Below are 13,785 nucleotides of genomic sequence, written 5' to 3' on the forward strand. Positions count from 1 at the left end.
ACTAGTGGATGTTCTTTGTTCTTACATCATATTTAGCATTTCGTTTTCTTCTATAATTCAAATTGAGAAGTTCTTCAAAAGTATGCATATTTTCCTTAAGTTGAAAAGGAATGAAAGGATCATTTTCAAAACCATGACAAACTCATTTATCACTTGATTTAAGAAGTATTTTCAAGTGAATTTTCTTAGCATAATATTTTTTCCCAACAAACAAAGGGGTTTGTTAATAAATTTTTTAAAATTGTGATAACAAAATGAAACTTTCGGTATGTTATGTGTTACATAAGTATTTGGGATAAATATGTTAAAAAAGATGAGTTTTGTGAAGATATATATATATATATATATATATATATATATATATATATATATATATATATATATATATATTTGTGAAAGCTTCTTAGTTTTTGTGATTGTGTTCCACTTTAGTCAAGGAGGTTGTTCGAAAGAGCGTTGTGTTCCACCATAGTTGGGGAGACTGCTCAAAAGAGCATTGTGTTCCATTATAGCTGGGGAGGCTGCTCGGAAGAGCTTTATATTTGCCCATAATAGGGGAGGTTTCTCGAAAGAGACATGTGTTCCATATGGCCATGGAGGTACTCAAAAGAGTGGTAATTGTGTGCAATATTTGTTCTATGTATTTGATTTATTATCTTTAGTTTTTAAATTCTAAAAGTCTTAATTGTGTTAAAAATTGAGTTTTTTTTAAATGAATTTTATTTTCCTAGTTAGAAATAAGATGTTTAAGTCTATTCATTATGACTCACCACTCTTTCTTCATAGAGTTTATTTGGTAAACTCTCATATGTTTTATCTTTAACAAGAAGAATAATTCCTGAGAAAAGATAATTTTAAATGTTTTAAAATTTAATGAATTTATTTATTTTCAAAATTAAAATTTTACATTATTTTGTTAGCTTATTATTGTATTAGTAATTTCTATTTATAATAATCGTATTTTATACTAAAACATATGATCATACAAAAGTACACACAAAATAAAGATCAAAACTAGTAAATATTTGGGACAAAGAGTTTTATTCTATTATTATCTCTCATTCCGGAATGATCCATACATAAAAAAAATCCCATTTTCCATCTCACTGCGTAAAGTTGAATCACTTACAAGAAGGGAAACCTAACCTAGAGAGAGAAACACGTGCTTGATAATAAATTGAGTCTTACTAACAAATATTCTAAATATATTAAAAATACATGTTTAATAAAAACAATTAGTTAAACGGAAAAACATGATAGAAATATATTAATAATAATAACAATCTATAATTTATATTTTAATTTTTAATAAATATTTTAAGAACATGTTTATCTTCCTGGAATGATTTTTGGATGCAATATCTCTTGGTCTTAATGGATCGTCATGCTATAACAGTTGAGCTAACCTGTGGGGTTATTTATTAAAAGGACTGCTATGATAAATGGTACCAAGTCTAAATCATCAATGCACTCATCACCGGCGATAGAGGTTTATTTAAATAAGAAAACAATATTTTTTAAGAATAAAGATAATAAATAATAATATTTTAAAAGGTGAAAAGTAATAAACAAAAAAACGAAAATCCAAATTCCTATTTTTTAATTAGAAATAGTCTTAAATTTCTCTTTAAATTAAAAGCTGTGATTTTTGTGTTGACAGAAAAAGTAGGAAATGGCGACGACCGTTGGCTAAGTTAAACTCTGCTTGGGAAAATGTGTTTAGGAGCAAAATGAAACCAAAGCAAAGCAAAGAGAAGATAAAGGCATAATAAAGCAATGAAAATGATTAGCATAGTAGCCTTTTAAGTTTCCTTCATCACCTACCAATTAAAGTGACATGATTCGATAATCTTCACATTAGTGAACACACCTATCTATTGCCTAATCATAACTCAGTTGTTAAGTTGACTTTATCCCACCCAGTCCCCACACAACTTTCTTTTATCCCTTCTTACTTTCTTCTCAAGTTTTTTCCAATACACCTTTTTTTTTATTGGATTTTTAGTCTTATTTTCATCTTGGTTTTTTCCTTTAAAATACTATTCTCTTCCTTCATGGATAGAAACCTTAGGCCACAAAAAAACTAATTAGGACATATCAACTATTTCAAAGTGCAAAACCTCACCAAAACGAAGCCCCTGACCGTGATGCTTCAGTCCTCCTGAGATGGACTTTCTTATACACACATTTGGGTCTCTCGTACACTGTCCCAACATTGTTCTAAACAATGCTAATTTCGTTCATTCTTGGAACTTCAAATTTAGAACATGTTTGGCTAAAATGTTACTGCTACTAGTAAATAGCTCTTGTTTTTCCTTTTCCTTTTGGAACTTTCAACGAGTCAAAACTTTTTAGTTGCTGTACGGATCAATGTAAGGTAACTGTACATTTAATATTACTGAATGTGATGAGAAATTTAATAGCTTAGTCCCAAAAATTGACCCCAGCCATTAAATATTGTTATCACTTATTATTATGGCTCGTTTATGCGATGAAGGGTCCAAAAGTTCAAACTTGTCTTCAATGTGGCATGTAACACCCTAGGCATTTACCTACACATGTAACCTTCGACCAGCTCAATTATAATATTAATGTCTCATTCAATCCAATTGATGTTAGCAATTAAAATGGTAGAAAATGGTTCATGAGCCATAATATCAAGTGGAACAAAAATCATAGACATCAAGATCGACTAATTAATGTATTTTAGTTCTTCTACACAAATTGAGAAAAATAGAAGACATAAAGAATTCTTAACAATATTGGAGTGGCATTTAAGATGGAAAAAAAAGGTATGTAAAAAAAACGAGGGAATCTACGAGGCACTTGTAACGGCAGAAAAAAAGAACTGAAAAGGAAGCTGAAAAAAATAAAAGAGAGGAAAGAATGCTTGCTGTTTAGGACAAAACAGCAAATCAAAGGACAACAAAGGTTATGGTTGAGTATTAATATTATTATTCTCAAATTGCAGTTCAATATTCTGTTTTTTTTTTCAGAACTGAAAAAAAAAGAATTGTGTGAGGAGAGAGAAAAATGGATTTTTTTTAGAGTTTGTTGGAACCGTTGGATCACACTGGTTCTGATCTGTACTTTTGGGTGCTCACAAGAAGCCATGAATGCTGTAGATCCGGGTGTCTGAGACAACATTCGTCGCATTGTAATTGGCATTTAAGCTCTATTTTTTTGTTTTTGTTTTTATTATTTTTTGTTTTTTAATCTTCGAATTCGCACTTTGTTTGAAGCTATTTGACTTGGGAATTTGGTGAGCCATGTTTCGCTGTAAGGTCTGAACTTGGCTTAATGGGTGCTCCAGCTTGAATTTTGCCGTTTAAATTGACTACCCTTTTGGTCGGTGGTGAAACGGCGTAATTAGGATCTATTCCTGGCCAATGTTCTAGGGTTTCAGGTTGAGGGGATATCTTCAGTATTAGCTTTGGATGCTTATTGCATATGAATGTTGAGGGGTTAAGCATTGCGTTTGGAATGGTACAGTTGTTTTAATATGCCAAATATAGTTTTGCTTGTTTTGGGATATGTGGGTTGGTTGACTCAGTCACATTGGGTATGGTGCTAGTGTTTGTTGAGTCTTTAGAAGGAGTAACGAAGCCTGAGGAGATATACTTGGAGAATGAAAGTGGGTTTTTTTTTGCTGATATTGTTGTATGGAGTTGTGCTATGTGTTAACAGTAATCATTGTTTGTTGGTTAGGGTGTTGAAGGTTTTTGACTTTGGATTGTATGGAGAACTTGAGGTGACACTTTTTGGACATTGCATTGGGTAGGGGAGATGCCACCTTCCCCAGCATTTAGATACTCTCCTGGTAGAGAGCCAAGATCAGACAGTCACAAGCGAGGGCGCAGTCTTGAAAGTGGATTGCACTTAAGAGAGAAAGATGATGATCTTGCTTTGTTCAGTGAAATGCAGTCCAGAGAAAAAGAGAGTTTTTTGCTTCAGCCATCAGATGACCTGGAAGACTCATTTTGTAATCTTCTTTTCTCACTTCTTGAGGACAGAATGTATATATTTATCAGTTGCTTTATATGGGTGATACTCATGCATTTCTCCCCCATTTTTTATATTAATTTGCAGCTCAGAAGTTGAGACATTTTTCTGATATCAAGCTTGGGATATCCATTCCCGGTCGAGGAGAAACCAGTGAATTGCTTAATGTAGATGGTGACAAGAATGACTATGATTGGTTTGTAGTCTTTTATGTTTTTTGAATCTTACTATGTTAAATGATGTGGTATGATCAAATTTTATGATTTCAATTCCAACTTTTTGTAAGTGTGTTTCTTTCACACCAATAGTTTGATCAATAATGCAAAACCCCTTTTTTCCGAAGGTTTAGAATTAGATGTGCGCATTACTTTACTGATGCTGCATTTCTGTTTTATACGTTTAAAGGTTGTTGACACCACCGGACACTCCACTGTTTCCTTCACTAGAAGATGAACCAGCAGAAATAAATGTTGTGAGCAGAGGAAGGCCTCGGAGTAAACCCATTTCCATATCAAGATCATCTACGGTGTGTTTTCAAATCTGTTTTGTGCACAATTACCTCTTGAATAAAAATCCTAATATTTTCTTCTCTGTATGAAAAGTGTGTTATGTTACTCACTATCCACCTTTTGTTGGACTCTTTCAGATGGAGAGAAGTTACAAAAGCAGTAGGGGTAGTGCAAGTCCTAATCGCTTAAGCTCATCTCCTCGATCTGTGAATAACACATTGCAACCGAGGGGAAGGTCTTCATTGACGCCAAATTCTAGTCCAACTCAAGTTATCAGACAGGCTACTCCAACAAGAAGACCATCTCCACCTCCAACAAAGCCTGCAACAAATGTTTCTAGGTCCTCTACTCCTACTCCTCGGCGAATCAGCACTGGCTCCGGTAGTCCTGCTGTCTCATCAGGGATTAGGGGAACTTCCCCTGTTAAAACAAGCCGTGGAAACTCTGCTTCACCAAAGATAAGAGCATGGCAAACTAATATTCCTGGTTTCTCTTCTGAAGCTCCTCCTAATCTCCGGACATCTTTGGCTGATCGACCGGCATCATATGTGAGGGGTTCCTCCCCAGCATCCAGAAATAGTAGGGACTCTACTTCTAAATTGGGTAGGCAATCAATGTCTCCCACACCTTCCAGGAGCAGCAGTTATATTAATAGTCATGATCGAGATCAATTTAGTTCACGCAGCAAAGGTTCTGTCATATCTTCAGGTGATGATGATCTGGACTCTCTTCAGTCCATCCCTGTGGGTAGTCTAGACCGATTTGGTTCAAGAAGGGGTGGTTCATTTTCAAACAGCAAATCTCCCTCATTTTCCAAGAAGCCAGCCAGGATGGTGTCCCCAAGTTCTGCTCCTAAAAGATCTTTTGATTCTGCTCTCCGGCAAATGGTATTTTTTTCTTAATCTCTTGACTTACTTTCTCAATCATTTTATAGTTCGTTGAGTAATTTCAACTAAATAGGCTGTTTTTAATATGATATTCCTAAATTTTCTATATTAAAATTCTCGTTTGACAAAAAGATACGTTCAGTCAACTCTGCATATGCATGCACACAATTTCCCTCTTTCACTCACTTTCCTTTTCTCATATGCTAATAAGTTAGAACATTCTTAAAAGGAACTTGGGTATATGAGGTACTCAAGTCTCACATAGAGTAGTATAAGATGCTCAGTAGAATATTTAGGTGGTTCTCTCCTTTAATAATTAGCTTTTGAAGGTGGGTTCTCCAAGTGCTTGGATACTTGTCACTTGGTACCAAAGCTGGTTGCAATGTAAAGTGAATAGGTTGCTTAAGTCCCAGATCTAGTGGTATGAGTTGCTCGGTGGAATATTTAAGTATTTGGTTATCCCTTTATAATAGCTAGCTTTTGAGTGTGGGTTGCTTGGGTACTTGTCAAAATCATAACAATTTAAATGGAATTTGGAGGGAGCCAACCATCTTCGATCTTTCTAGGCTACTAGTGACCAAAACTTTGATATAATTTCTAGTATGTGTGTATTTCCCCCAATACTCAGGGACTGTTGGCTAGAATCCCCTGTTGCTACGCAATTCCCTGGGTCTTCCAGGGTTGTTACTGTGGAATCAATCGGGTGTGGTTAGGTAGGATTGGATTGAGGTGAGCCCTGTCACCTGGATAGTACAATCATATTTGATTTATTTATATCTATAATCTCGGGTACAATGCTTTATTTGGTTCTTCTGGTTCATGTTTTCTTTCCTCTCGGTTTGTTTTTAAGCTACACATGATAAGACTATTATTCAAGTAAATTACTTCAGCAAAGTCACTAACAAGCTTGTTTATTGTGCTGCATATAAAAAGTGGCATACGTGGATTATCATAACCAAGTTACACAGTTGCTGTTCTTAGTCACGAATGAGTTTTTGTTGTAGAGTTGTTCATTCATTCATGCTCCCCTCACCTTTTGCCCTTATCTTTTCCCTTGTGTCTTTAAGAGTTGGTTGGGGAACTTGGGACCAAACTGCTTACTTTGTTTGTTAACCAACCTTGCTGTGCCAGGATAAAAAAAGTCCTCAGAACATGTTCAGGCCTCTCTTGTCAAGTGTGCCAAGTACAACCTTTTATGTTGGAAAAGCAAATTCTGCCCAACGATCCCTGGTATCTAGGAACTCCTCTGTCACAACAAGCAGCAATGCAAGCTCTGATCATGGTACAAGTTTTGCACCAGATACTGAAGGGAGTGACCACAATCAAGAAGATGTGGCCAGTGAAAGTGAAAAGATAGTATATGCTGACATTCATGAAGAAGTATTTTCCTTTGATAAAATTGATGTATTAAATGTAAACATTGATCATGAGATCAATGATGAATCAGTTGATGTCCTTCACAATAATAGTATAGGTCCTATGATTGGTTTAGGTCCCACTGAATCTGAAACTTTTGTTTATCATGGTCTTGACAAAGAATTCAGTAAAAGTTTAGAAACTTCCCAGGCCATAGCTGACATTTCTGAAACTGGTGCTTTTGAGAATACAGAAATCTGTTCTAATTGTGGTTGTCCTCTGGAGGCCACTGATCAAACTGAGAAGAATCTTAGACTATGTCAAGAATGCAGCAGGAAAACCACATTGTTGAGACATATCATCCCGGAGGCAACTTTGGCAGTTTCCAATGACAATTCAGTGAATTCCATAAGCATTTCTACAGAAGAAAAGCCATCACATGATACAGACCAACTAGCTGTTGAGTCTAGACTGTCTCAAGAGAATAATAATGTGGGTAACGTGAGGTTTCCCCTTGGAGAACCGGATGCAGAGGAAAATCAAACTTTTCCCAGTGAATATATTTTGGACCACACGCAACAAAATCCTCTCTCAAGTTCAGTGGAGAGAAATGAGCAGATGTCTACTAACCAGCTAGAGGTGGACCAGTCAGGGGTTGATTACAAGAAGCCTGATAATCATTCCGGGGATCAGCAGTTGTCTCTTTCCAAAGACCGCTCAATTTTGAAAGTTGACCTCTTGGAAGGAACTGGCATCTCTGTACTACTGAAAAGGTCAAGCAGCAGCAAAGGACCCGTAATTCAGGGCAGGACTTTTACTGCCACAACTCTATCTTATGATGACCTGTCCTTTGCAAGAAACAGCATTAACAGTATTAGAAGTTCAACTGGGCGTAGCAGCTATTCTACCTCATCATCTGTTGATTTCAGCTCAACAAGACATTCTGATTTTCGTGTCCAAAGGCAGTCAAGTGGCAGGAAATTGGATGTAGACTATGGATATGACGTTAGGATCAGGCCTCCAAGCCCTGGTTCATCTTTTTCTGGAACATCAACCCATTCTTACCATGGATTAGGTTTTACTAGGCAAGAAACTTCATCTGGCAATACTGAATGCAGCAACCTAGAGGAGATACCCCAATATCTTCGAGAAATGCAAGCTTCAGAAAATACAGTGACAGATGTGATTGATTCTTCTTCTATGAGTTCCATTGTTGTCAAGGAAGGTAATCTTGAATACCACGATAGTAGTAGAACAGCTGATGCTTGTATCTCAGTAGTAGTAAGCCCGGCTACTGGTGTTCCGCCTGATCACAATTCAGTGGCATCATTTCCAAATCATGAAATCTGTATTTTAAGTGATAGAATTGAAGACCATCCGAATAATGTGGGCAGTGTGCCAAATACCGAAACATCAGTTCAGGATGCAGAGTCATTTTTTGATGAGAAAAAGGATATGGAGAACTCTAATGTTGATGGACTGGATGCTCTGGTAACTACCAGCACTTCTACAATTGAAGAATCAGAAATAGATGGGGAAAAGTGTTCTCAGAATGATACCGGGGTGGTGGATGATGATCCATCACTTGTATTAAAGTTCCCTGTTGATGATTTTCAGGAACATTCTGTTTCAGTTTCTTCCAGTGATTGTCTTGCAGCTTCTGTTTCTGAGCTCAATGCCTCCGAGTACTCCCCTGGCATAGGTATGACGCTGTTTGAGATGAACATGAAAACATTTTGTGACAACCTTAAATTATTCTCGTATCTCAAATGCAGTGTTGTATGTACATAGCTCATAGTTTGTCATATGTAAACTTTAAAGAGATAAATAAATTTCATGGTCTTGTTTTCTAACAGATAGAGTTAGTAAGTATACTTTGGAAGGTTGTTTCTTGACATTTTTTTACTAATGATAATAATCTGAATTGATGTGCCTGGTATGTTAGGAGTGCTAGTCAGCAGCAATTTAATTGCGCAGTTTCCAATTTGCCTGAAGATTTGTGTTTTGGATTGACTTTTGTGTTTTTGAATCAGAAGTGAATTTTTTTTTTATTACAAAGTATAACAAATGCACTCCCCAAAATTTCCAATGCAACCCCGAGGTAATTTTTTAATAAAAAGTTTCTATTTTTTGCTTTCATAACCGCTGCTCTTGAGGAACTTGTTAGCAGGAATGTTTCAGGCAACTTATAGCGTGGGTGTATTCTGTAATATTTTTCTACGAGTTTTCTGAAATCTGAACTAATACTTCATTACTAGTCGGGGAGTACAAGAAATCTGTTTCTCAATGTACATGGTTTCTTTGGCGCTTGTAATCTATTTTATCTGCTGAACCTTTATTTGGAGAAAATATTAGAACTAGGAAAATTTCTGACAGATTTTTAATGCTATTTCCCAGAAGGATCCACAGTTACGGTGGAGTGTCAAGATGGTGTTAACACCAGAAGCTTGACACTTGAAGAGGCAACAGATACTATACTTTTCTGCAGCTCAATCATCCATGATCTTGCATATAAAGCTGCAACGATTTCAATGGAAAAGGAACACTCAGAACCATTGGAAGGTTCTGAGCCGACAGTGACTATATTGGGGAAACCCAATTCCAATATAAAGGACACGCGCAGCCAGATTGGCCGCAAGCGTGCTATGAAACCTCAGAAGGCCAGGCCCAAGAAGGTAGAAACTGATGTAAAATCAGAATCCCCTTCGAAGACTGAGAATGATGAAAATAGTGATGAGTCTTTGATACGCAATGTTGGGCTTCCTAACAAGGTAGACAGCATGAAGCCCCCTAATAAGCTTGAATCAAAGTGTAATTGCATCATAATGTGAGAGTTCATAGTTCAGATTGGCTTCTGATTTGTGCCAGCATTTCTTCTCTTTCTGTTGGCCTATATATATACACCAGAGAAGAGCTTAGCCAAATGCTTCCCCGTTTGTGTTTAGGTTTATGGCTGTTTCGGATAGTAGCCAATTGCTATGTGGTGGTTCCAATATATTGTAAGATATGCCACTTTGTGTTTGACATAATTGTAAAGTTATTTTTTCTCCCCTTCCTTTTTTCTTGGTAGGCCATTATTTTGAGGTGATTTGAGGATTGTGTTCCTCCAGATGCTTCATTCTTGTTATTTGATTTCCATCTCAAGTGATCCATGAAAGGAAGTGTGAATTAGAACTCATTCATATTCGTTAAGTTTGTCAAAAGCATACTGACTTTTTTTCGTGAATATATTCCAATCACACAGGGAAACATGTATCAACACCACCACTTACCTATTACTGCTACTCACTAATCACAAGTTTAAAAAGAGAAAGAAAATCAATTACACAAATATAATGCACAAGTACAAATTTCTCCTTTTTCTTACATTTTATTGATAATTTTTTATTGAATAACGATGAAAATTAAAATATTTTTATTGAAAATATAAAATTAATATTCTCAATAGTTTCCTGAATTATAAAAAAATTGCCAAGTCAAAATATTTATAAAAATTATTTTTTAAAAAATAACAAACAAAAAATCATTAGAAAGAGAAAATTAAAAGCAACTCATTATTAAAAAGTTTTGCATTGAGTCACGGATACATTTTTTTTTTATCGAGAAGAGTTACACAGTCTTATAATCAATGATATAACATCTTCGAAGTTAAAATGATTTATATATTATTTAAAATTATAATAGAAATTATCAACTAATTTTTTTTCAAAAAAATTTATTTAAAAAAATTAATAATTTATACACCTTTCAATCTTTCTATACATTTCAAACATCTAATAAAATACTAATATTTTAACTTTTGTAATTAATTCATCACAGTTTATTTTGTTTTTTTAAAATAAAAATATTCTTCTATAAAAGTACACATACATTTTTCTTGCTCTGGATATAGAAGTCATTATCTTTATATATATTTATTTTAATTTAAAAAAATATATATTTAAAGGATAAAATTAAAAACTTAATGACAATAAAATAAATTCACTTTATATATTTATATATATATATATATATAAGTATATATTTATAATATATATCTAATTAAAATAATCTAACATTGAGATATTTTAAATTTGAATCTCTATAATTATTTATTTGTGAAAACACATTTATTACTGTTCAAATTTCTTTTTATGATAATTAAAAATAATAAAATTATTATTATTAATAATATCAAATTAAATATAAATAATTTCTATAATTTTATTGTAAATAGTTGTTATTTATTTTATAAATAGTTTTGTAAATAAAAATGTTTAAATTAAAGAATGGTTAAATTAAAATAAAAATATCAAATTGAAAATTTTAAATAAACGATAATTAAAAAAATGTAATTAATAAAATAATTATTTTATTTAAAAAAATAAAATTAGAAAACAAATAAAATTGGCCAACCGAAATTTGATACAAGGTTTATTTTTAACAATTTTCATTAAATTTAACTAACAAAAAAGAGAGATAAAATTATTTATAATAATAAAATTTAAAATAACGCATACGTATTTTATTTAAAATTAAAAAAAAACATAACAGATAACTCATAAATAATTAAATACTGTAGCAGTTCATTAAAAATTATAAGTATGCCTTAGCATGCAGTCCATTTATCACTTATTTATACTGTTTTTATTGCTATAAATTACTATTTGAAAATTCTCATAAAAGTTTATAGTTTTTTAAATGAATTTAAAGAGAAAAAAAAGTAAGTAATGAAAAGGTCAATGTGTTTGTTACTTTTAGACGCATTGTAGGAGGAGCACAAGAGAGACAAAAAAAAAAACAGACTTATTTGTCACATAACCAAATATTTAACTTCGTTTCTGCCAATTTAACGAAATAGACCTAGATTGGTAAAATTATACAAAGTAGAACGAAATTAACACTTTTTTAAAAAGGGGACGAAGTTGAGACTTAGCGGTGAATTTAGAGACTAAATAACTTATTAAACCTATTTTTAATTATATAAATGATTTATTTGCACCAAATAAGTATTAAAATTTAATTTAGATATAGACATAAAGAAGAATATATTAGAAGAGGCAAATGAAACAGAGGAAAGAGGAAGGTTTGAGTAGTGTTTTTAAATTTTTTCATAAATCAATGCTTAATAACTATTGTAGAGGGTAGACGGTTTGCAATGATGGATAAACTTTTGTGTTTTCAATAAAGTGTTTTAGGAAAACCTTTCAAATAAGGGTTATATTGGTTTGCTCAATTTGAGTTACGTTCAGTCTCTCAAGAACTCTTAAGGGATTCCACTAATCTTATCCAAGATTACAAACAAGTATAAACCATTTCTAGTATACACTGAGTATTATCAATCACTCCTAGTTTTGAAGTATTATAGCCACTTTTAGTTCTCCAAGTATTATAAACCATTATTCGTTCCTTTAGTCAATCATTACTAGTCCAAGTTTAACGGCTCTTGGTATCCAAGTATTCTGACCACTCATGGTATACAAGTATTATCAATTACTTCTGGTTCCTCTAGTCAATCCTGACTAGAACGTTTAGCTTAATACAAGTGTTTTAATTCTCTTCATAATATAAAAACGCAATCAGTGTTTGATTATAAGTACAAATTTAAGTAACTCTCAAAGAGAGGATCAATGCAATATAATACAATTTGTGAACTTGTGTAGTTCTTTCTCTTAGGTTGAAGAACTTCATACGATATAAGCTTTGAGGTAGAATAGAGCTAATATTCAATAATCTTTCTTGTATATGTTCTCTCTCCTCTTCTCTCTTCTATTATCACCTTCTTCAACTTCAAGAACAACATTTTCTCATTTGTGAAACTTTTTCATATAGTCTTCTTGCGAGATGACAATTGGATGCAGAGTTGACTTCTAGACTTCATAGCCTTTTTGAGGTAGCTGGTCAAACTCAAGTCTATGTTGTAGGGTGGTAGTGCTTTAGTAGTGCTTTCATTCATGAGTAACTTGTACGGTTTGCCAAATCTAAAGGCTTTGAGGAAACATTCTAGGAATGCCTTCTTATCTCTCAACGTCCTTTTGTCCTTTATGTAGTGCTTATGAATAAAGCTTATTGTCGACATTACTTTCACAGAAAACGAGAGCAGAGCATGCAAGCAAGGAAACACTTTTTCGTACAGTCATTAAATATTTTAAACATTGATGATCATATAGCACATTGCGTGTTTAAAACACTTTGGCAAATGTCAACACTGTTTGATAATAAGCTTATTTAAAGGCAAAGCATTTGATATGTTGTACCTAGATAATATGATCATTTAAGCTCTTGTTTCATAATAAGGTCGTCTAAGCTCATGTATATCGTTTAGTAATGCTTAGCAAAGCTTGATGTTCAAACATTTTATCATTTTGTTCAACCACTATGTTGATTAGACACTATGTTAGGAGTTATATATTGTTTGATGCTTTTTATGTCTTATGCCTTGGACATGTTTGAGATATCAGATAATTATATATCTTTTGACGGGGCTTAGCACATTATACTAATACCTTTCGTTCTGTCAAACACTTAGTGGCTTACTGATACACTGTCATTGAAACTATCAAATTAATACTACTTTACAAGTCAACTTTGTAGATATCAGTGTCTCGCGCAAATAATCGATTATTCCTCAGGATAATCGATTATCATGTTTTGAAAACCCCATAACGGACATGAATAATCGATTATCACTTGTGATAATCGATTATCACTAGTAGTTGGGAGTTGTCTTTTTAGTTTCTGACCTCTAGGCTATATATACTCTTTACCAAACCTCTTAGAGGGTTATCTAAGCCACTTGAGAATACAGATACGTTCTGAGGAAGTTGTCAAGTGTTAAAGTTGCTCAAATCAAGTCTTGTGAATAGGAGAAGCTTGCGCTTAATGTGTCTAAGGTCGAAGCGGTTCTCTTGAAATTGATTGAGCAGAGTCTTCCATTCGTTTGTCGAAGGAAGGTGTTTTCTGTTCTTACTCTTTATTCCATCCTATTGCAATCATTGAACAATATTTTAGTGAAAAGTTAATTACTGTTTATAGTGATTAACGACTGGATG

At 33.5% G+C, this 13,785-nt stretch overlaps 1 protein-coding gene across 5 annotated transcripts; it reads left to right on the plus strand.

Annotated features, from left to right (window-relative positions):
* Nucleotides 1–2,736: 2,736 nt before the first annotated feature.
* Nucleotides 2,737–9,805, plus strand: LOC124827916 (uncharacterized). 5 transcript variants are annotated; one of them, XM_088104044.1, is made up of 8 exons: nucleotides 2,950–3,157; nucleotides 3,243–3,486; nucleotides 3,709–3,982; nucleotides 4,090–4,198; nucleotides 4,408–4,528; nucleotides 4,649–5,398; nucleotides 6,530–8,456; nucleotides 9,152–9,805. In XM_088104044.1, exons 3-8 carry the CDS (start codon nucleotides 3,787–3,789, stop codon nucleotides 9,583–9,585), a joined length of 3,537 nt encoding a protein of 1,178 aa, XP_087960170.1. In that variant the 5' UTR covers nucleotides 2,950–3,157; nucleotides 3,243–3,486; nucleotides 3,709–3,786; the 3' UTR covers nucleotides 9,586–9,805. The 5 variants fall into 5 exon arrangements, with proteins under 5 accessions (XP_047157052.1, XP_047157055.1, XP_087960170.1 ...); XM_047301096.2 differs by lacking the exons at nucleotides 2,950–3,157; nucleotides 3,243–3,486 and adding an exon at nucleotides 2,737–2,931; XM_047301099.2 differs by lacking the exons at nucleotides 2,950–3,157; nucleotides 3,243–3,486 and adding an exon at nucleotides 2,737–2,931 and having other exon boundaries at nucleotides 3,719–3,982.
* The last annotated feature ends 3,980 nt before the right edge of the window (nucleotides 9,806–13,785 follow it).

Source organism: Vigna umbellata, chromosome 1, assembly GCF_029865625.1.
Source record: "Vigna umbellata cultivar VRB3 chromosome 1, Vumbellata_1.0, whole genome shotgun sequence".
NCBI classification, from domain to species: Eukaryota; Viridiplantae; Streptophyta; class Magnoliopsida; order Fabales; family Fabaceae; genus Vigna; species Vigna umbellata.

Bases quoted from the DNA above. Each gene is read 5' to 3' on its own strand.
- LOC124827916 (XM_047301096.2), top strand. From the start codon at position 3,787: ATGCCACCTTCCCCAGCATTTAGATACTCTCCTGGTAGAGAGCCAAGA. The intron at 4,529-4,648 runs GTGTGTTTTCAA...GGACTCTTTCAG, and splicing joins CCATATCAAGATCATCTACG to ATGGAGAGAAGTTACAAAAG. The intron at 5,399-6,529 runs GTATTTTTTTCT...TTGCTGTGCCAG, and splicing joins ATTCTGCTCTCCGGCAAATG to GATAAAAAAAGTCCTCAGAA.